General features: G+C 44.6%; 1 protein-coding gene across 1 annotated transcript in view; it reads left to right on the top strand.

Annotated features, from left to right (window-relative positions):
• Positions 1 to 21,846, top strand: part of PSMD1 (proteasome 26S subunit, non-ATPase 1) — a 134,727-nt gene that overhangs the window by 91,697 nt on the left and 21,184 nt on the right. The window contains exon 19 of the mRNA XM_087933694.1: positions 17,135 to 17,237. Within this exon, the coding sequence (XP_087789820.1) occupies positions 17,135 to 17,237 (103 nt within the window). The remainder of the gene's footprint in view (positions 1 to 17,134; positions 17,238 to 21,846) is intronic.

Here is a 21,846-nt window from a genome sequence, read left to right as displayed (position 1 = left end):
GGATGGTTGATGGTCGGATTACGAAAGACTTCCTGTATGGAGAATTAGTGGTAGGGAAAGCGACCGAGAGGGACCACAGCTGCGATATAAGGCTATCTAAAGGCCTTGGGAATGGACCTCAACCACTGGGAAACCTTGACCTCTGATTGTTCAGTTTGGAGGCTAAAGACGCAGCGTGACCTTCTCCAGTTCGAAGAAGAGGCACTCGTTCAGCAGGCTGAGGCAAAGAGGCAGTCCCAGAACCAGCAAAATCCGGGGGCTGGACATGAGACAAGCTGTATCTATCCTCAGTTTTGGAAGGGAAGGGCCATTTTAGCCACACTAGATGCTATTTTAGGACCTCTTTTCAGAGCACGATGCCACAGTCTCTTGAAACTGAAGGGTGCCAATTTGAATGGGAGAAAGCGAAGAGCCTCTTGATGCGGGTGAAGAAAGAGAGTGCAAAAGTTGGCTTGAAGCTCAACATTAAGAACTTAAAAATTATATATTGCAATGTCCTACCCGTCAATGAATACTTCAGCTTCAACCATAACAACACAAGAGCACACAGTAGATACAAACTCAAGGTAAACCGCAAACAAACTTGATTGCAGGAAATACGACTTCAGCAACAGAGGGGTCAATGTCTGGAATCCTCTACCTGACTCTGTGGTTTCTTCCCCAAACCCCCCAAAATTTAACCTTGGACTGTCTACTGTTAACCTCCCCCCTTTCCTAAGAGGTCTGTAGGGGGCGTGCATAAGCGCACCAACATGCCTAACGTCCTATTGTTTCTTTTATTTTTTCTTATATTATCCATTTCACGTATTCATAACTATGTTTATACTTATACCTGTTATCTTATAATTGCTTGACAAAATAAAAGAAAGAAAGAAAATATAGAAAACTAAGATCATGGCATCTGGCCCTCTCAATTCATGGCAAATAAATGGGGAAGAAATGGAGGCAGTGACAGATTTTATTTTCCCGGGCTCCAAGATCCCGCAGAGGGGGACCGCAGCCAAGAAATTAAAAAGACGCTCCTGGGGAGGAAAGCTATGGCAAATCTAGACAGGATGCTATGTCTGCGTCCTCACAGGACACTATTCCACATTCAGTCACCTGAATGGTGGAAATGGGTGTTGTGCCTCACCGACATCATCTGTCACCAGGCTACAGCACGGTCCTTTCAGCAGTCCCAATTTTCGCCACTCAGAAGACTCTGAGGACACAGATAAACCTCCAAGTGGCCTCAACGATCCTCTAAAAGGATGCAAATGACCAGCTGTCTGCAAGGAGTATAAATCCTTCCCTTCCCCCGCCATTCAAATCAGAGCTGAAGAAGCTTCTTGGAGGAGAAGCAAAACGTCTTCAAAAAAAAAAAAAAAACCCAGTAAAGTCCAGTTGCCTCTTTTTAAAAAAAGCACCTTTGGACAAATTTCAGGTTGGTTTTTGAAAATTTCTGCCCCAAGATCAGGTATTTGTTCAAAAGGGCATTTAGACAGATTCCTGGTGAAGAAGGAATCTGCCTGTCTGGATAAAATGGCTGCCTAGTGACAACTTTGGTCAAAATCCTCTCGTTGTCAGGATTCCAGCAATCGCTGTAATTAAATCATGATTCTTGAGCCCAACTTCAAAAAAATTCAAAGGATTTATTACAGGCGACATACCGGCACTGCCAGTAGTTGCCACTTGTTTTCCTTTCTCGTGAGATTATACTGGAGTTTCTACAGGAAATATGATGGCTTTCTTTTTTTTAAAAAGACACAAGTTTAATAAATTAATAGACAGATGTTTTTATCCTCCTTTTGAGAGCATCCCAAGAACCTCGAATAGACAGATACGGATGTTTGATGGTGTTACAGATATTGTCACAAGGATATCGTAAGCTGTTCTGAGTGAAGCTTCCCTTTGCAATGGACTGATGGTGATTATTATGGTTCTCGGCACAATCAGCCTAATATTTAGGTTGGATTTGGCATTTAGATTGGATAAGCAGAAATGAGGGTTTCATGATGTAAAATGTCTCCTCGCAGGATGGGAAGTTTTTCTGAGTGAAGCTGCCTTTTGCAAACAACTGATGGGGAGTTTGGCAATGCCGGCAGCAGTAGCACCTAGACTTATACACCACTTCACCGTGTTTTACAGCTCCTCTCGTAAGCGGTTTACAGAGTCAGCCTCTTGCCCCTAACAATCTGGATCCTCATTTTACCCACCTCGGAAGGACGGAAGGCTGAGTCAACCCTGAGCCGGTCAGGATCGAACTGCTGGCAGTGAGGCAGAGTCAGCCTGCCATATTGCATTCTAACCACTGTGCCACCAGGGCTCATGGTATCCAAGTGATGCTCCAGATGTTCAGCAGCACCTATGATTATTGGGGCTATCTTTGCTTTCTTTTGCCCCAGTTGTTCTGTTTCTCTTTCCAGATCGTTATATTTTGTGGTCTTCCTCAATTCTTTCTCTTCTCTTCTGCTGTCTCCAGGTACTGTTTATATCCTCTATCCAGATTTTATTGTCTTGTCTTATTCATGGTTGTTTAGTCTGGGGTGTTATGTGGCAGGTGCCTGTTTGTTTAAACTCTAAAGTCCCAGAGCAGTTCTTTATTTTTATGGTTTGGGGCACAACTCTGCCGTGTTGTTTAGACTGGATTTAACCATTTTATCTTTCTATCCAGCCCTTCCCAAGGATCTGGAATAGGCAGATGCTGTTAGATGGCATTAGAGGTGTTGTCGCAGGATGTAAATTGTTCCTAATAATGTGGCCTTTTGCACTTATTATGTGTGGGTAATTACAATTTTATTTATAGCCTTAAGACTGGTGGAAATTTAATAATTCAACTCCTAACCAAAGACATAAGATTATTAAGGTAGCCTCTAAGGAAATGAACAGTCCCAAGCGGGGTGCTTTTGTATAATTCAGGTGTTCAGTATTTCCAGATAATCAAAGAAGTCCTTTAGTTATTGCTCTGTGGGCTCTAGTCATGATTGGTACAGGCAGTCATCAACTTATGACCATAGTTGAGCCTAGAATATATGTTGTCAAATGAGAAATTTGTTAAGCGAGTTTTGTCCCATTTTATGACTTTTCTTGCCATATGAGAACCCAGATTGTTGGGGGAAACGTGCTAACTCTGTAAACCACTTAGAGAAGGCTATGAAGCGCTAGATAAGTCTGCTGTTGCTATTTGTTAAGCGAATCACTGCATTGGTTAAATTAGTAACACCGTTGTTAAGTGAATCTGGCTTCCCCATTGACTTTGTTTGTCAGAAGGTCGCAAATGTTGGTCACATGACTCCGGGACATTGCAACCCGTCATAAATATGAACCAGTTGTCAAAAGAAAAGCACGTGAACAAGAAGATGCTGCAAAGGTCATAAGCGTGAAAAATGGCCATACATCACTTTTTTCCCAGTGGTGTTGTAACTTTGAATGGTCACTAAATAAACTCCTGTAAGTCGAGGACTATCTGAAAAGAAGGACTAGGGGTGCCACGATAGCAATGCTCCAATATTTGAGGGGCTGTCACACAAAAGAGGGAGCCAACCTATCCAAAGAACCTGAGGGGAAGGACAAGAAAGAACGGATAGATAGACGCTGAAGCTCAAAATATACTTTGCGCAACAAATGAGAAGAGAGGACTCCTTGGAGAAGACACTGACGCTGGGGAAAATGGAAGGCCAAAGGAGAAGGGGACAGCAGAGGAAGAGATGGCTAGATACTATGTTTCCCTGAAAATACAACCTACCCCGAAAGTAAGCCCTAGCTTGATTTTTTTACACGTGCACACAATAGAAGCCCTAATTAAGATCTAAGATAATTAAGCCCTAATTTTTTGGTAAAAATTAAGCTAGAATGGGGATGGTGGGTGGGTGGAGCTGCCCTACTACTTACCTTTGGACAGGTGTAGCCAGGCCTTGCACATTCCGACACCTGCCTTGCTGTCCCATTCCTTCTGCGGCCGGCAAGGCTTTCCTAAAGGCCTCTGGAGCTGATAACAAAGCTCCGGATCGATCCAAAGCTCCATTATCCACTGCAGAAGCCTTCAGGAAAGCCTTGACGGCCGCAGAAGAAGAAATTCCTGAAGGTCTCTTGACAGCGAAAAGGAGACGCAAGTGAAGTGAGTCTGGGGACGACATCCCCACCCCCCCGAAAATAAGACCTGATGCCTTCTTTTGGTGTCAAAAAATATATATATATAAGACAGGGCCTTATTTCCTGGGAAAGACGGTAATGTCATTGACGCAATGAACGTGACTTTGGGCAGACTCGGCGACACCGTGGAGAAGAGTGGCGTGCTGCAATCCATGGAGTCGCAAAGAGCCGGACACAGCAACTGAACAATAACAGCAACAGCCTGAAAGAATTGGAAAGTCCACCTTTTAGTTCTTCTTTGGGACTGTGGGAACAGTCCTTTCCAAGAATTGGAGCAGTGAGAAAAGCTTATGACTCACTGGCCTGGAGGAGGGAGAGAAGGAGACGGTCTGGTGGAGATTTTTTGTTTCCTGCAATAACCTCTGTCTGAGTTGGCTGGGCTTCCTCTGCCCAGCCAGTCACAGCTAACTTCGACTTGTACTGGGTGGTTCCGCAATTCCTTTGGGCCTCTTCTGAGAATTTCCTTGGAGAACATGGTACGGACATGCTGCTGGGTGGACGCTCGGTGAGGGTTCATGTGGCATCAGCCACGCCACTCTGAGGCCTGTACAAAATGGCTGCCCACCCCATGCTCTGGGCCTTGGATCAAAATGGCTGACGGCCTAACGAAACCTCGGCAGGCCCAGCAAAGGCCTGATCGTAGGTCTGGCTGCGCGCTAGGGGGAAAACTGAGTGAGAGGCTTAGCCGAATGCTCCCAGCCAATGCAAGTCGAAAAGGGCCGAAGCCTCGACGCTGAAGGAGAGCGGATCCCGGCTTTCCTGATGGCACAGGTCCACTGGATCCCCAGGAGCTGTGCTGATGTTATTTTTGCTTGTTGGTTTGCTTTCTCCTTTCGATTTTGAGATAGTTGCTGCTAAGTAGCAAAAACTCCAGAGACAAGGAGCTGAGTCCAAAAGCTGGGAGGACCAGCAGCTTTTATATTTTGGCAGACTCAGCTCAATGATATCAGAGGGAGGACTGTTACCCATTCCTGGACTCACGTAGCAGCGTGAAGGAGAAAGACACGGATCACAGAGTTGGTCTTGGCAGAAGCTGGAAAGGGTCTATCTTCCAGGAGGTGGACCACCTGTCCTGGTGAAACATTTTGTTGAGTCTTGAAAACGGTGGCAATTACCTTCCTAGAGGTTCATGAATGTCCATAGTGGAAAGCACTTGTGGAATAGAAAGGCTGGAGTGGACCTTTGAGTTGCTCCAGTCCAATTCCTCGCCCAAGGCAGGAGGCTTTGTACCATCTAAAACCTATGAAGAACGGTTGCAGGAACCGGGTCCATCTGGTCTAATGAAAAGAAGGACGAGGGGAGATGATATGATACTAGCGTTCCAATATCTCAGGGGCTGCCCCGAAGAAGAGGGAGTCAAGCCATTATCCAAAGCATCTGAAGGCAGGACAAGAAGTAATGGATGGAAACTCATCAAGGAGAAAAGCAACTTAGAACCAAGGAGGAATTTCCTGACAGTGAGAACAATTAACCAGTGGAACTACTTGCCTCCAGAAGTTGTGAATGCTCCAACATTGGAATCTTGTAAAAAGATGTTGGATAACCCTTTGTTTGAAGTGGTGTAGGGTTTCCTGCCTAGGCAGGGGGTTGGACTAGAAGACCTCCAAGGTCCCTTCCAACTCTTGTTGTTCTGTTCTATCTTGGGACAAATGGCTGTCCAATCTTTTCTTCAAAATTTCCAGCGATGGAGCAAAAGAAAAGGAGGAAAAATGGGAAGGAAGGAAGGAAGGAAGGATCATCCCAGCCCCACCCGGGCCACCACAGGTGCCCCTGACACGAGTGACGTTGAACTGTCCACGTTCACCCCGGCCCTCCGAGATCAAATCCAAGATGAAATCGAGTTTGACACCCCTCCTCTAATTGTTTTCACTATCAGGAAATTCCTTTTTTGCAGGTAGGATCTTCCCCTGAGGTGTTTCCATCCGCTGCTTCTTGCCCTGCCCTCAAGTCTTTTGGAGACTAGCTTGACCCCTGACTCACTCTGACATCCCCTCAAATATTGGAAGACTTAAACATACACTGCTCAAAAAAAAAGTAAAGGGAACACTTAAACAACACAATGTAACTCCAAGTCAATCGTACTTCTGTGAAATCAAACTGTCCACTTAGGTAGCAACACTGATTGACAACCCATTTCACATGCTGTTGTGCAAATGGAATAGACAACAGGTGGAAAGCAGAGGCAGGTAGCAAGACATCCCCAATAAAGGAGTGGTTCTGCAGGTGGTGACCACAGACCGCTTCTCAGTTCCTATGCTTTCTGGCTGATGGTTTGGTCACTTTTGAATTCTGGTAGTGCTGTCACTCCAGTGGTAGCCTGAGACGGAGTCTACAACCCACACAAGTGGCTCAGGTAGTGCAGCTCATCCACGATGGCACATCAATGCGAGCTGTGGCAAGAAGGCTTGCTGTGTCTGTCAGCGTAGTGTCCAGAGCATGGCGGCGCTACCAGGAGACAGGCCAGTACATCAGGAGACGTGGAGGAGGCCGTAGGAGGGCAACAACCCAGCATCAGGACCGCTACCTCCGCCTTTGTGCAAGGAGGGACAGGAGAAGCACTGCCAGAGTCCTGCAAAATGACCTCCAGCGGGCCACAAATGTGCATGTGGCTGCTCAAATGGTCAGAAACAGACTCCATGAAGGTGGTATGAGGGCCAACGTCCACAGGTGGGGGTTGTGCTTACAGCCCAACACCGTACAGGACATTTGACATTTGCCAGAGAACACCAAGATTGGCAAATTCGCCACTGGCGCCCTGTGTCTTCACAGATGAAAGCAGGTTCACACTGAGCACATGTGACAGACGTGACAGGGTCTGGAGACGCCGTGGAGAACCTTCTGCTGCCTGCAACATCCTCCAGCATGACCGGTTTGGCAGTGGGTCAGTAATGCTGTGGGGTGGCATTTCTTTAGGGGGCCGCACAGCCCTCTGTGTGCTCACCAGAGGTTGCCTGACTGCCACTAGGTACCGAGATGAGATCCTCCGACCCCTTGTGAGACCATATGCTGGTGCGGTTGGCCCTGGGTTCCTCCTAATGCACGACAATGCTAGACCTCATGTGGCTGGAGTGTGTCAGCCGTTCCCGCAAGATGAAGGCATTGATGCTATGGACTGGCCTGCCCGTTCCCCAGACCTGAATGCAATTGAGCACATCTGGGACATCATGTCTCGCTCCATCCACCAAGGCCACGTTGCACCCCAGACTGTCCAGGAGTTGGGGGATGCTTTAGTCCAGTTGTGGGAGGAGATCCCTCAGGAGACCATCCACTACCTTATCAGGAGCATGCCCAGGCGTTGTAGGGAGGTCATACAGGCACATGGAGGCCACGCACACTACTGAGCCTCATTCTGACTTGTTTGAAGGACATTACATCAAAGTTGGATCAGCCTGTAGTGTTTTTTTCCCACTTTAATTTTGAGTGTAACTCCAAATCCAGACCTCCATGGGTTGCCAAATTTGATTTCCATTGATAATTTTTGTGTGATTTTGTTGTCAGCACATTCAACTATGTAATGAACAAAGTATTTAATAAGAATATTTCATTCATTCAGATTTAGGATGTCTTATTTTTGTGTTCCCTTTATTTTTTTGAGCAGTGTATTTAAAACAAGGGTCCCCAAACTTGGCAACTTGAAGACTTGTGGACTTCAACTCCCAGAATTCCTCCTCCAGTCATGTTAGCTCAGGAATTCTGGGAGTTGAAATCCACAAGTCTTAAACTTGCCAAGTTTGGAGACCTCTGGCTTAGACATTGGTAAGAATGTTTAAAGATGGCTTAGATGTTGGCTGGATCTGTGCTGTTGCTTAAGTCCTTCGACAGAGAGAAAGAGATTAGCTAAACCAAAAGTTTTAGTCCAAGCCAACATCTCGACACACGTCCTGGTGATCTCTTGAATTATCGCCTAATTTCACGCAGCTCCTTGCCAAATCAAGCAGAGCATTTTGAGAGGCTCAGCAGCTGCCCTGAACCAAGTCCATAAATTTCAAATTTTATTTCGAAATGAACTACCTTCGGTGGTTATCTTTCATCCGTTGCAGCTGCCAACTCGGTTTGTTTGTAAAGACCCGTGAAAATCACTCTGCACCGAAGCTGCTCCGGTTTTCTTAAATATTTCTTCTCCAGAGCCAGCAGGCAGAACGGCTCGATCAAGCAGCTGGATAAGCAGAATAAGACAAATGGGTTTTTTAAAAAAATTGGATTTTTATTAAAAAAAAATTTGGACAAGGCAAGGAAAGGCTTAGCTGGGCTGCGAAAGAAAAATAAACCCTCCCGGGGCTGAATAGCAAGAAGGTCTTGAAATGGATGCTGTGTGTTTCCCTTACAGGTTAGCTCAGTCTTCCTCAACCTCGGGAAATTTAAGATGGGTGGACTTCAACCCCCAGAATTCCCCAGCCAGCGAGGGTAACATCATCAGTGCTAAAAGAGAGGTTATATAAACAGAGAGCAAACCTCCCCTCCCTTCTAACACTGATGGTGTTACATATTTGGGTAATGAAATGTCTGCAAGAAGACAGCCAAGCTCAGAGAGCACCAAGGATCTCCCAATTCTCCCCCCTCTCCTCCTCCTCCTCTTCCTCCTCACTTTCTTCTAGCACTGATGATGTTACCTAGTTGGGTCATGAAACACCTGCAAGAAAACCACCCAGCTCAGGGAGCACCAAGGATCCTACAGTTGTCCCCTCCTCCTCCTCCTCCTCCTCCTCCTCCTCCTCCTCCTCCTCCTCCTCCTCCTCCTCCTCCTCCTCCTCCTCCTCCTCCTCCTCCTCCTCCTCCTCCTCCTCCTCCTCCCCTTTCTTCTAGCACTGATGATGTTCCCTAGTTGGGTCATGTAACACCTGCAAGAAAACCACCCAGCTCAGCACCAAGGACCCTACTGTTGTCCTCCTCTTTCTCTTCCTCCTCCTCCTCTCTCCTCCTCCTCCTCCTCCTCCTCCCTTTCTTCTGATGATGTTCCCTAATTGGGTCATGTAACACCTGCAAGAAAACCACTCAGGGAGCACCAAGGACCCTACAGTCCTCCTCCTCCTCCTCCTCCTCCTCCTCTCAATAAATCCTATTTCCTTCTAGTACTGATGACGTTGTCTAGTTTGGTAATAAAACATCATCAGTGGAACAACTTCTCTCCAGAAGTTGTGAATGCTCCAGCACTGGAATCTTTTCTACCACCGATGATATTATTGCTAGTGTGGGTAACGAACCCCCAAGATCTCTGATCTTTACCTAAGTTTTTGAGTTGAACTCATGACTTCGTGACTCACGTTTGAGTTGAACTCATGACTTCTTTGGTGGTCTTGCTCTGTTTGTGGCAAATTACGCAGCCTAAATAAAATTTCCATATATATATATATTTTTTCACTCAAGATTTCGTAAGTTGTTGTTACAAGGAAGGGATTTTCCTCACCAAAACTTAATCTAGGGTGGCACTGTATTGTTTGCAAGTTCTCTAAAGAACTTTTCTGGTTTGCAAAAATAATTAACCAAAAAAAAAAAAGCTGGGTATTCCTAAGGAAATCGTTTGGATTTTACTTCAGGGAGGATTGTTGTCCCAGCCAAAAAAAAAAAAAAGCACACCCACAAACAGAAAAGTTGTTATCAGGCTGATGGAAATTCTGGTTCATAGTTCCTGGAAGTTAAGAAAAAAAAAATACTACTTTTCAAGTTCCAGTTAAATGTTCTGGTTTTCTCGCTGCAGCTAGCAAACTTGCAGAAAAGAAGACACTTTTTAATATGCTGAAATAACAGGAATCCTACTCGGTTATTTTGACATAGTTGGTGGGAGAACTTTATTCCTGATCTGGCTTATTTTGAAGGAAAAATAAAGTCTCTTTTGAATTCATCCGTAGGTCCTTCTGGTTTTTTTGGCTGCAGGGATTTAACGTTGCTGCTTCTTCTGGACTTTTTAATTTACTTTTTTTATTTAATACATGTATTAAACTAAATTATTAGAGAACTGGTTTGAGTCTTTTTAGCACCAGGTTAAAACCGAGGACAATGTGAGTTCTAGATCCAGAGGTGAAAACTGGCTGGGTGACTCTTGGCCAATCACCAAGAGACAGTGAATTGTAGTCCCGCCTTAGGCATAAAAGCTACTGGGGGAATTTTGGCCAATCATGAGGAGACAAGAGTTCTAGTCCCGCCTTAGGCATGAAAGTCGGCTGGGTGACTTTGGGCCAATCACCAGGAGACGGTGAGTTCTAATTTCTCTAATTTATGGAAAGTTTTTCTTCTTTTAACGGCTGAATTAAGTCCATTTATATTAATTGCAATCAATTTTTTTCTCTTCCATGGTTATATTTTATAATTAGGTTTGGCAGCTCTGGTGGATCTTGGTTCACGTTGTCCTTTGGCTTCCTCCTTTCCACCTACTACACCTTCCTCTTTTTCAGTCGTCATTTGGCAGTCCGCTTGGAATTCAATTAGGGAAATTTCTTTTTCTGCCTCTTCCTATTTCCCTCTGAAAAATTCTGTATAAAATGATTCAGCTTTCTCAATTGAATCAATTCTGTATCTCTGTTCTTGCCATGTGAACATTAAACCTTCTGGAATCAGCCATCTATAATTCACCTCTTTTTTAAGTAGCATTTTAGTCAGGAATCGGTATTCTCTTCTCATCTCTCTCACTCTTCTGGGTACTTGTTTCAAAACCACAATCTCCTTATCTTTATATTTCAATGTTTTCTCTCTTGCCACTTGCAATATTTGCGTTTTAATGGCTTTCTTTGTAAATCTGATGTGAACTTCTCTTGGTAAGCTATTTCTCATCGCGTATCTTGTGAAAACTCGATAAACCTCATCTATTCCATCCATTATCTTCTCCTCAGTTATTTCCAAAGCTTCAGCCAATATTTCTATCATTATCTCGGCTAGATTTTGTCCTTTTTCTTCCTCTATGTTTTGGAATCTAAGATAAAATTCTGATCTGTCCATCTCCCATCTCAACATACCACTTTTATCTTGTTCAACCACAGTTAATCTGATATCAATATCTCCAATCTTCTTATCTCTTTGTTTATCTTCTTCAATTTTTAGTAGTCTTGACTTTTTCATTGGTTTTCTCTGTTCTTTGTTCAATGCTCTCTGTTCTTCGTTCGATGTTCTCTATTCTCTTTTCAATATTCTCTGATCTTGTTTGAATGTTTTGAATTCCTTGCATAATCATCTGCAGGGTCACTTTTTCTTTTTCTTGTTCTTTCTCTTGCCTTAACATTGTCTGTATTGAATGTTGTCCTCCAAATGGCGGAGAGGAGGAAGTAGAAGAACCGGTAGCTGTTAATTTCCTACTCATTTCAAACAATTCAAAATCTTCAGGTTCTTCTAGACCTTAATCCAATTGTGAAGTAACCAATTGCGGTTCCAAATAAAAATAGTAGGGAAAAAGAAGCCACATAGTAATAATAATAAAATAAGAAAAAAAGAATTTCTTCAGGTACTTGTATACCTTAATCCAATCGATTAGTTAGATAACAATGAAAATTCAAAAATGAAGGGAAAAAAACCATAAACATACACAAAGGAGAAAAAGTTGTAAAATCCTAAAAAAGACGGAAAAGTGAAGAATAAAAAGCTTTAAAAAAAAGGAAAAATTCTTCAGGTTCTTCAACACCTTAATCCAATTAAGAAGTCTCAAATATAAAAGGCTGCGTAAGAGAAAAAGAAAAAAAAAGCCAGGAAGATAAAAAAAGAAAGAAAAAACCAGTATTGGAGGTAGATGAAAAAACAAAAGTACCAGAAAGGCAGAAAGAGAAAAAAGAAAAAAAGGCTACTCCCTTAAAAAGAAAAGGAAGGGAATCATTAATACTAAAACTTTTGTTTTAAAATAAAAAGCAAACGTAAAAAATTAACTTCCAAAGACAAGCATAAAGGAAAAAAAAGCAAAGACAAGTCCCAAAGAATTAAAAGTCCAAATAGCTATTTCAAAAAGTAAACTGTTGAGGAGGGGTAGCACAGCTTAGGAAAAACCAAGAGAACACACTGCACTTTGTTTAGTTAATCCAAGGCTCTTGTTATAACTCTCTTCTCCAGAAACTTATCACCTTTTCTTTTCCTATAAACTTCAACACCAGACTGCAGCTGTTGATAGAAACCCAGAAGAGCACCTGCAATAATACTCTCCCATGCTCTTCCATCTATCTTATCCAATAGCAATGTCCTTGAAAAAAAGTCTCTGTTCTTTCTTTCTCAGCTTTGTCTGGTCGCAAGAGAAATAGAATATTTCCAAGCCTCTAGTTGGCAGTGTTACAGAGTTTCTTTGCTTTCACTTTCCCCCTCCTTTTCCAAGCAAAATGCAAGAAGAATTAATAAAAAGAAATAAAAAGATATTTAAAAAAAAAAGAAATTTAGGCTAGGGAGTCTCTAGCCTAAAATGTTACAAAATCAAAAAGGAGGAAAAAAAATAGATGTAAAAGAAAAAAAACAGTCCAGTTTCAAAATACAAGATCATATATAGAAAATCCAGCAATAAGAAAAAAAACATTACTTTGACATTCCTGTTTAAAATCGCCGCTTAATCACTTCTGTCAAAACTTTTGCAGATTCTTTCTTTCCCTTAGGGTGTCCTTTCAGATCTTAGAATAAAGAAAAAGTTCTCACCAAACCGGCACACTCTCTCTTTCTGTTCTCCCGTTTCGGAGCTGTCCCAACTTCAGCAGCTTTAACGGCTGCCTCTTTGCCGCTGGCAAGAAGAGCTTCTCCCGGATCTACCAGGGACTTTGCGGTATCCCTGGGATCGACAGGATGCGCTCTTCACTTTCACCGTCTCTTCGGGACAGTTTAGATCCAATAGGAACATCCAGGAGCAAAGATATCGGCGGCGATCTCAGATCTCCAAGATCGCATGCCGTATTGTCGCGACGCCAGCTCCGCCCTCCCCCGGATGAGACTGTGAGTTCTAGTCCCGCCTTAGGCATGAAAGCCAGCTGGGTGACTTTGGTTCAATCACCAGGAGATGGTGAGTTCTAGACCCGCCTTAGGCATGACAGCCGGCTGGGTGACTTTGGGCCAATCACCAGGAGATGGGGAGTTCTAGTCCCGCCTTAGGCATGAAAGCCGGCTGGGTGACTTTGGGCCAATCACCAGGAGATGGGGAGTTCTAGTCCCGCCTTAGGCATGAAAGCCAGCTGGGTGACTTTGGGCCAATCACCAGGAGACAGTGAGTTCTAGACCCGCCTTAGGCATGAAAGCCAGCTGGGTGACTTTGGGCCAATCACCAGGAGATGGTGAGTTCTAGACCCGCCTTAGGCATGAAAGCCGGCTGGGTGACTTTGGGCCAATCACCAGGAGATGGGGAGTTCTAGTCCCGCCTTAGGCATGAAAGCCAGCGGGTGACTTTGGGCCAATCACCAGGGGACGGGAGTTCTAGTCCCGCCTTAGGCATGAAAGCCAGCTGGGTGACTTTGGGCCAATCACCAGGAGATGGTCAGTTCTAGACCCGCCTTAGGCATGAAAGCCAGCTGGGTGACTTTGGACCAATCACCAGGAGACGGGGAGTTCTAGACCCGCCTTAGGCATGAAAGCCGCTGGGTGACTTTGGGCCAATCACCAGGAGACGAGGAGTTCTAGTCCCGCCTTAGGCATGATAGTCGTCTGGTGCCTTCAGGCAAGTCCCTCCCTCTCAACCGAAGCCACCTCACAGGGTTGTTGTGGGGAAAGTAGCAGGAGGAATGAGTATTGTGTGTGTTCACCACCTTTATTTATTTATAAAAAATAAGGCGAGACATTAAAAAAAAAAGAATAATTTTGAATGGTTGTCCATGTCATATACATAACTGGGAAGCTAACAGTTGAAATAGCATTTCAAAAAACTAATTAAGGAAAACAGGCTCACATGTATAGAAACTTCCTTTCTAGTTAACACAGGTAATCCTCGACTTATATCCATTTTTTTAGTGACCAGTTACAAAAAGTGACTTACGACCAGTTTTCAACCTGACAACCGTTGCCGCATCCCCGTGGCCACACGGTCAAAACTCGGCAGCTTGGCTACTGGCATGTACTTATGACGGTTGCATTTTCCTGGGATCATGGGATCACCATTTGTAACCTTCCCAGCCCGGCTTCCGACAACCAAAGTCAATGCTAGAAGCCAGATTTGCTTAATGATCGGACGGTTCGCTTAACAACCGCAGTGATTCACTGAACAGCGGTGGCAAAAAAGGGGTCATAAAACAGGGTAAAAACTCGCTTAAGGATTGCTTTGCTTAGCGGTGGATTGTCTTAATACTTTTATTTGCGGTCACAGACCAAAACACGAGTACAGTCAAAGAAGAACAAATGGAAAATTAGTCATGAACAACTGGTCGCCAAAAACTTGACTAAGGGGAATTACAGCGTTCTCCTCTGATGGTTACAGCTCTTAAAAAAAAAAATTGGAAACCTGAGAAGTGATGTATGAGGAGCCATCCCCTAGACCAGTGGTCCCCAACCACCGGTCCCGGTCCGTGGAACAATTTCTACTGGGCTGCCGGTTTGCTGGGCGCCGCCATCTTGTTTTGATGAAAAAGTGCTTCCGGTGAGCTTTTCCGGGTAGAAAGCGGCGTTTGGGTGCTGAAAGAAAGTCAGCCAAAGTCTTTCTTTCCTCCAAACTCCACCAGAAATGGGTCTTTGGGACCCTGCAAGGCCTCCTGCTCCAAGAGGCTGCGCTGGCGCGACAAGTCTCACAAAGACTCATTTCTGGCGGAGTTTGGGGGAGAGAAAAAAAAGACTTCTGCGGCTTCTGCTGCTTTCCTTGCATGAAGCCAAAAGTCTCTCCCTCTCTCTTTCTCTCTCCCTCTGGGAACGGAGCTGGAGACCCCAAATAAAGAACAATCAATCAGTAGGAAAACGGGGTGGGGAATTTTCCTGCAGACTTTTGGGGTTTTTTTCCCAGGATCTCTGGTCCGCAGGATTTAAAATGATGAGTTTAGTGGTCCCTGAGGTCCAAAAGGTTGGCGACCCCGGGACTAGGTGACCTCCGAGTGTCCCTTCCCACTCTGTTATTCTATTCTATCTTAAATCGGGTCTTATCTGCAGCTTCCACCGTTGGGTAGCCAAGACGTGTGTCATATTTTCTAGCCCTGTGGCTTTCCTACGTTGTGATACGGTGCCAAAGGCCGTCTCATTTTGCAATGAAATAAAGTAGCCACACCCGAAGATCAAAATCAATATAAATTTTCTCCGGATGCTTAATAAATCCCCGGGCCTTTTCAGAGGCTTGCAAAACTTCCCAAAAAGACACAGAGATGACGCAGAACCGTCTCGGTTTTTAAAATCCTTGCTCTAAAAATAACACCCGTCCCTTTTTTTAGCTCAGCCTCCGTCCCACCTCAAAATTGGAGGAGCCACACTTAGCCCACAAGGGATGCCTGGAATGGCAGGAGAAAGAAATAGGTTTTAGTTTATTCACGATTGTCCGTGGTAGCTCGCCCTTCCAGACCGAAACCTCTCGTATTTTGATGCATTAAAAGAAAGACACGTTGGTTGCAGTGAAGGTAAGTAAGGCCCATCTGAAGTCAGCCTGGTGGGCTAGAGACATTTCTACTAAGCTATCCCGAGGTGGGAGCGCCATCACTTGAGACTTTCAAGAAGAGATTGGACTTCCATTTGTCAGAAATGGTGTAGGGTCTTCCGCTTGGGCGGGGGGGGGTTGGACTAGATGACCTATAAGGTCCCTTCCAACTCTGATTATCTGTTACCCGATGGAATGAGGGCCTTGCTTCGTTCTCCATTCCTTCTGAGATGGTTCTGGACATCTCAATCTAGGTTGCACATCTGGCATTCTCTCCTGGTCTCCCGTTTATTTTTATTTTTTTCAAGGTCAGTCAAGAAGTTGCCAGCTAAGCCAGTTTCTCCACCTAGAGAACTTTATAAAGATTTGTGGACTTCCAACTCCCAGAATTTCCCAGCCAGCCGGCCGTGTCTGTTTCTTTTTTTCTCTTAACCTCTTAAAGTGGAGAGAGATTGCAGAGGAAGGGATCACAAGAGAGCAAGCTATGCTGGCTGGGGAGGATTCTGGGAGTTGAAGCACACCAGACCTTAAAGTTGCCAAATTTGAGGATCTGGGCATTGGAGTCCACATATCTTACAAGTTCCCAAGGTGGAGAAACAGCGATCTAAATTGTAAGAAAATGGTGCAACGTCTATCCTCTCCTTTCCTTGTTCCTATCATTTATGTTTACAGCCGACGAAAGAGTCATTCTTGACGGACAGGCAGGAGGGGAATTCCTTTTTCACATCGAGAAAAGATATTTTTCTCAAAACCTCTGATTACTCTCCGGTAAAGAAAGAAAGAAAAAAAACATTCAGAAATCTGTAAGAGTTTCATGAGCTTAAATTACCAAAGTGATTTAATCTATCCTCTGTTCCAACATTACAGCTCTTAATTTTTATTCACTGGTGTGATTTTTTTTTAAAGAATTATATCTTCCTGGAAAGTGGTGGTGGTGTTGAAATCCTGCCATTGTTATCTCATTTTTCCAAGATAGGAGCTCTGAAAAAGTTTCAAAATGCCTTCAAAGGAACAGTCTGCGTTTGGGATAGGAATAGAGGACTAAAATTGAGCCAAACACGCTCTGATGCTAAAGAGTTCTACTTCCCCTCCCCACCTGGAAAGAAATCTCTTCCAAAGGCAAAACACAAGCAGAGGAGTTTCAGTTTCACACCACCAAGCAGCTTTAGTACGGAACAGTTGAGCTAAGCCACGCCCAGGCTCCTTGCTGTCTCCTTGCTCACAGAACAAATACTCTTTCGGTTTCTAAACAGCCCTCAACTCTCTCACACACCGACAGAACAGCTAGCCAGGTGAATACCGATGGATGCTGGTAGGCAGAGGCAGAATTTTCTTTTCCTTATTTTTCCTCCCCCAAAAACTAAGGCCGACCGCATAGTTTTGTAGCGAAGCACGCCGGGTATAGAGCTAGTTTCTTTATATAATCCGTTCATTCGTTCAATGTATACATTTCATTTTTTAGTGGACTCTAGGAAACGCTTTTTTAATACATTTTTTTTTTTAATTTTTCTCTTACAGGTCAGCCAGTTTAGGCAACTTTACTCCAAGGTCATCAACGATAAACACGATGATGTGATGGCGAAGTTTGGGGCGATTCTGGCGCAGGGCATATTGGATGCAGGTAATTCATGTTTTGTCCTGGCGCGTTCATTGATACGTACAGAAAGATTTTGGTCCCTTGTTTTAAAATCAGGGTTTTTTTTTTCCCCTCAACCTTCAGTGATGTGGGTGACCCTGAGACCCCTTGGACTGAGAATTTTGGAGGTTGTAGTCCTGAGAAATTCCAAGTTGGGATGACTTTTTTGGGGGGGGCGGCTTTGTTTGCTTATTAGATGCCTTGGTTAAATTTACCTAAAAATAGAGTGGAGTAGAATATAGAGAATGAATGGAATATGGAATGGAACCAAATATGGAATGGAATATGGAATGGAATGGAATGGAATGGAATGGAATGGAATAGAATAGAATAGAATAGAATAGAATAGAATAGAATAGAATAGAATAGAATAGAATAGAAAATGGAGTGGAATCAGTGGTGGGATTCAATTTTTTTTACTACCACTCCAAGGGAAGGATACTGCAAAATCCCCCTTCCCTCCCCACCCCACTGACCTGCTTTCCAGCTCCATTCTCCTGTGCAGGGCAACCTCAACGGGAGGCGGAGAAGAGATGGGGTTGGCGGGGCCAGTCAGAGGTGGGATTTGCCGGTTCTCCGAACTACTCAAAATTTGTGCTACCGGTTCTCTAGAACTGGTCAGAATCTGTTTGAATACCATCTGTGAATGGAATGGAATAGAATATGGAATGGAATATAGAATGGAATGGAATGGAATGGAATGGAATGGAATGGAATAGAATAGAATAGAATAGAATAGAATAGAATAGAATAGAATAGAATAGAATAGAATAGAATAGAATAGAATATGGAATGGAATGGAATGGAATACTTTATTTCACCAAGTATGATTAGACACACAAAAAAATATGTCCCCATCACATAAGCTGTGTACATGGAAAACAATAAATAATAATCATAATAATGATACAGCGGGCAGTATATTGCATACACGAATACTTAGATACATACAAAAAAAATTCCACACAGAAGGAATAAAAGAGGTTTAACATCTAAGTTTATTGTTTGCCTATTGCTGTGCGCATGCTTCTTTAGAATGGAGCTTTGCGTGTTGTAATGACGAGGCAGTCGAGTTGTTTGATCATGAACAACCGAATCGTGATGATCTTTATTGGAGTCTAGTCTTGCAATTATACACATTTTTAGTTATCCTCCATAACTGCTTAACTTTTGTTACTGCTTAACTTTCGTTACTGTTTAGCACAGTAATCCATACAATTAATTATCTCTAGTTAAAAGTCTAGCGTATGTTTACTTCCTCTCTCTAATCCTCCTTTAGATTAGTGACTTTTGTTTACCTGAGTTGTATTTGCTTGGAAACATTCTTTATCTGAGGTTGGCCATCCAAGATTGGAACATTCCTGCAATTACAACTCTACATTTGTGCTGTGGCTTTGTTATTCAAAACAATCTTTTTTTAATTGTACGAATAAATTATTTATTTAGAATCACTTTGCTGTAGCAGTTAAGGAAACAGGGGACTCTGAATTTTTGTCTTCCCTTACATATGAAAACTCTCTTAGCCCAATCCACCTCGCAGGGTTGTTGTAGGAGGGAAAGCAAGAGTGTAAGATTTGTTTGCCACCTTCAGTTAACCAAAATGTATTAATAAAAGGGGGGGGCGAAGAGGAGGAGGAGGAGGAGAGCTGGAGAAGAGGAAGAGGGGGAAGAGAAGGAGAGGAGAACGAGGAGAGGAGGAGAAGGGAAGAGGAGAGAAGCTGAAGAGGAGGAGGAGGAGGGGAAGAGGAGGAGGAGGAGGGGAAGAGGAGGAGGAGGAGGACGAGAGCTGGAGAAGAGGAAGAGGGGTAAGAGAAGGATAGGAGAAGCAGGGGAGGAGGAGGGGGAAGAGGAGAGAAGCAGAAGAGAAGAACGAGGAAAGGAGGAGAAGGGAAGAGGAGAGAAGCTGAAGAGGAGGAGGAGAATGAGGAGGAGGGGAAGAGGAGGACGAGGAGGAGGAGGAGAGCTGAGGAAGAGGGGGAAGAGAAGGAGAGGAGAACGAGGAAAGGAGGAGGAGAATGAGGAGGAGGAGGAGGAGGAGGAGGAGGAGGAGGACGAGAGCTGGAGAAGAGGAAGAGGGGGAAGAGAAGGATAAGAGAAACAGGGGAGGAGGAGGGGGAAGAGGAGAGAAGCAGAAGAGAAGAACGAGAAAAGGAGGAGAAGGGAAGAGGAGAAAAGCTGAAGAGGAGGAGGAGAAGGAGAGGAGGAGGAGGAGGGGAAGAGGAAGAAGAGGAGGAGTGGTCTCAACAACTCTCCCAAAAGAATGCAAACGACCAACAGTCTGCAAGAAATATAAGTCCTTCCACTCCCCACCATCCAGCCAGAGCTGTGGAAGCTTCTTGGAGGAGAAGCGAAACGTTTTCAGAAAAAAGAAAAAGAAAAAGAAAACCCAGAAAAGTCCAGTTGCCTCTTGAAAAAAGCACCTTTGGGACCACCATGAGACCTTACACACCGGAGATGAATTCCTGTGTGCCCAATCACCCTCGGCCAATAAAGAATTCTAATCGCAATTCTAATTCGGGGCCCGTTTCAGCACTTCCGGAAGGCTCCCATTTTTCGGTCTTCCGAGACTACAGAGGCCACCCGCGAGCCTCTACAAGGGTGAAAAACAGCCTCAAAATGGGCCAGAAATTAGCTGGGAAGGTGCGCACATGCGCGGTGCGGGTAGGTTCGGCTGGGGCTTGCGTGCCCGCACAAATGGCTCCAGGTGGCACCCGTGGCCCATGCGCTGTAGATTTGCCATCGCGGTCGTAGGCCGTTCTTATCGCAGGGCTTCCTCGGCTCCGGATTCCTGTCTTTGGTTTCTGCAGCAGTCCCTTGCTGGTTTTTCAAAGAAAATCTCAAATAAATTCAAGGGATGGCTCAAGGCTCCACTTAGGGCCGGAGCGAGGAAAGTAAAGCACATTGTACGGTGAGTGAGTGAGTCATGCTGCCCTTTGGCTGATCCATGAATAATAAAGGTTGGCTCTTGTATATACATGAGCGTCTGTAAGGATCGGAAGTGACGTCATCCAGGCTCTGACATCGTGGTGGAAAAAAACATAATTTGGGATATTTGTGTGGTGATGCCATAATGCAGCTGACACCACTGTGGCATTTCTTACATAGTTGTGCTGGTATGTTTGTGGTTAAGGTGCTGGCCTAGAAACCAGGCAACCGAGTTCTAGTCTTGCCTTAAGCATGAAAGCTAGCTGGGTAGCTTTCGGCCAATCAACAGGAGACATTGAGTTCTAGTCCCGCCTTAGACATGAAAGCCAGCTAGGTGACTTTGGGCCAATCACCAGGAGACAGGGAGTTCTAGTCCCGCCTTAGACATGTAAGCCAGCTAGGTGACTTTGGGCCAATCACCAGGAGACAGGGAGTTCTAGTCCTGCTTTTGGCATGAAAGCCAGCTAGGTGACTTTGGGCCAATCACCAGGAGACAGGGAGTTCTAGTCCTGCTTTAGACATGAAAGCCAGCTAGGTGACTTTGGGCCAATCACCAGGAAACGGTGAGTTCTAGTCTTGCTTTAGTTACGAAAGCTAGCTGGGTGACTTTGGGCCAATCACCAGGAGACAGGGAGTTCTAGTCCTGCTTTTGGCATGAAAGCCAGCTAGGTGACTTTGGGCCAATCACCAGGAGACGGAGAGTTCTAGTCCTGCTTTAGACATGAAAGCCAGCTAGGTGACTTTGGGCCAATCACCAGGAGACGGGGACCCTTTTGGAGTTGCATTCAACTGCTGTGTTAATCATGGAATTGCTTCCCTCTCAGATCAAACCTCTTTGTCGCTCTTGGGAAAGGCATGTTTGTACTAAGCCATTAGATGCAATTGCAGGGGACCGTAAATAGGGATTGTGTTTGCATTTTGTACAGGAATTACGAGTGATTTTTCAGGGCTTCGAATGATGTACAAAGACTCCTCCAACCCAGAAATAAGGAGAAATTTCCTGACAGGGAGAACAATGAACCAGTGAAACTATTTGCCTTCAGACGTTGTGGCTGCTCCATCATTGGAGGTTTTCAAGAAGAAACTGCATAGCCACTTGTATGAAATGTTATAGGGACCTCCTGCATGAGCAGGGGGTTAGACTAGAAGACCTCCAAGGCCCCTTCCGTCTCTGTCCTGCTAATTCTAATATTTTTCTCCCCTGTAGGGTTTCAGATCTTTCATTCCTCTTACAAGGCAGAATAACAGAGTTGGATGGGACCTTGGAGGTCTGCTAGTCTAACCCTCCGCTCAAGGTGAAGACCAGGGGTCTCCATAGATGAGGGGTCGCCAACCTTTTGGACCTCAGGGACCACCAAACTCATAATTTCAAATCTCAGGGGCCACTAATATGAATTTTGACTGACGGTGGCTTGCTGACGTTGGTGAGAATGAGAGAGAGAGAGAGAGAGAGAGAGATCTGATCTAATCTCTCTCTCTCTCTCTCTCTCTCTCACACACACACACACACACACACACACACACACACACAGAAGCAGGGGTGGGATTCAAAGTTATTAACAACCGGTTCTGTGGGCATGGCCTAATGTGTGGGTGTGGCTTGGTCATGCAACTGGCTGGGCATGGCTTGTATGTAAATATTATACATATTTATGTAAATATTGATTAT

The sequence above is a fragment of the Pseudonaja textilis genome, chromosome 4 (genome assembly GCF_049901715.1).
Source record: "Pseudonaja textilis isolate UNSWEBS1 chromosome 4, rPseTex1.2, whole genome shotgun sequence".
NCBI classification, from domain to species: domain Eukaryota; kingdom Metazoa; phylum Chordata; class Lepidosauria; order Squamata; family Elapidae; genus Pseudonaja; species Pseudonaja textilis.
This window is presented reverse-complemented; position numbering and strand designations above follow the sequence as displayed.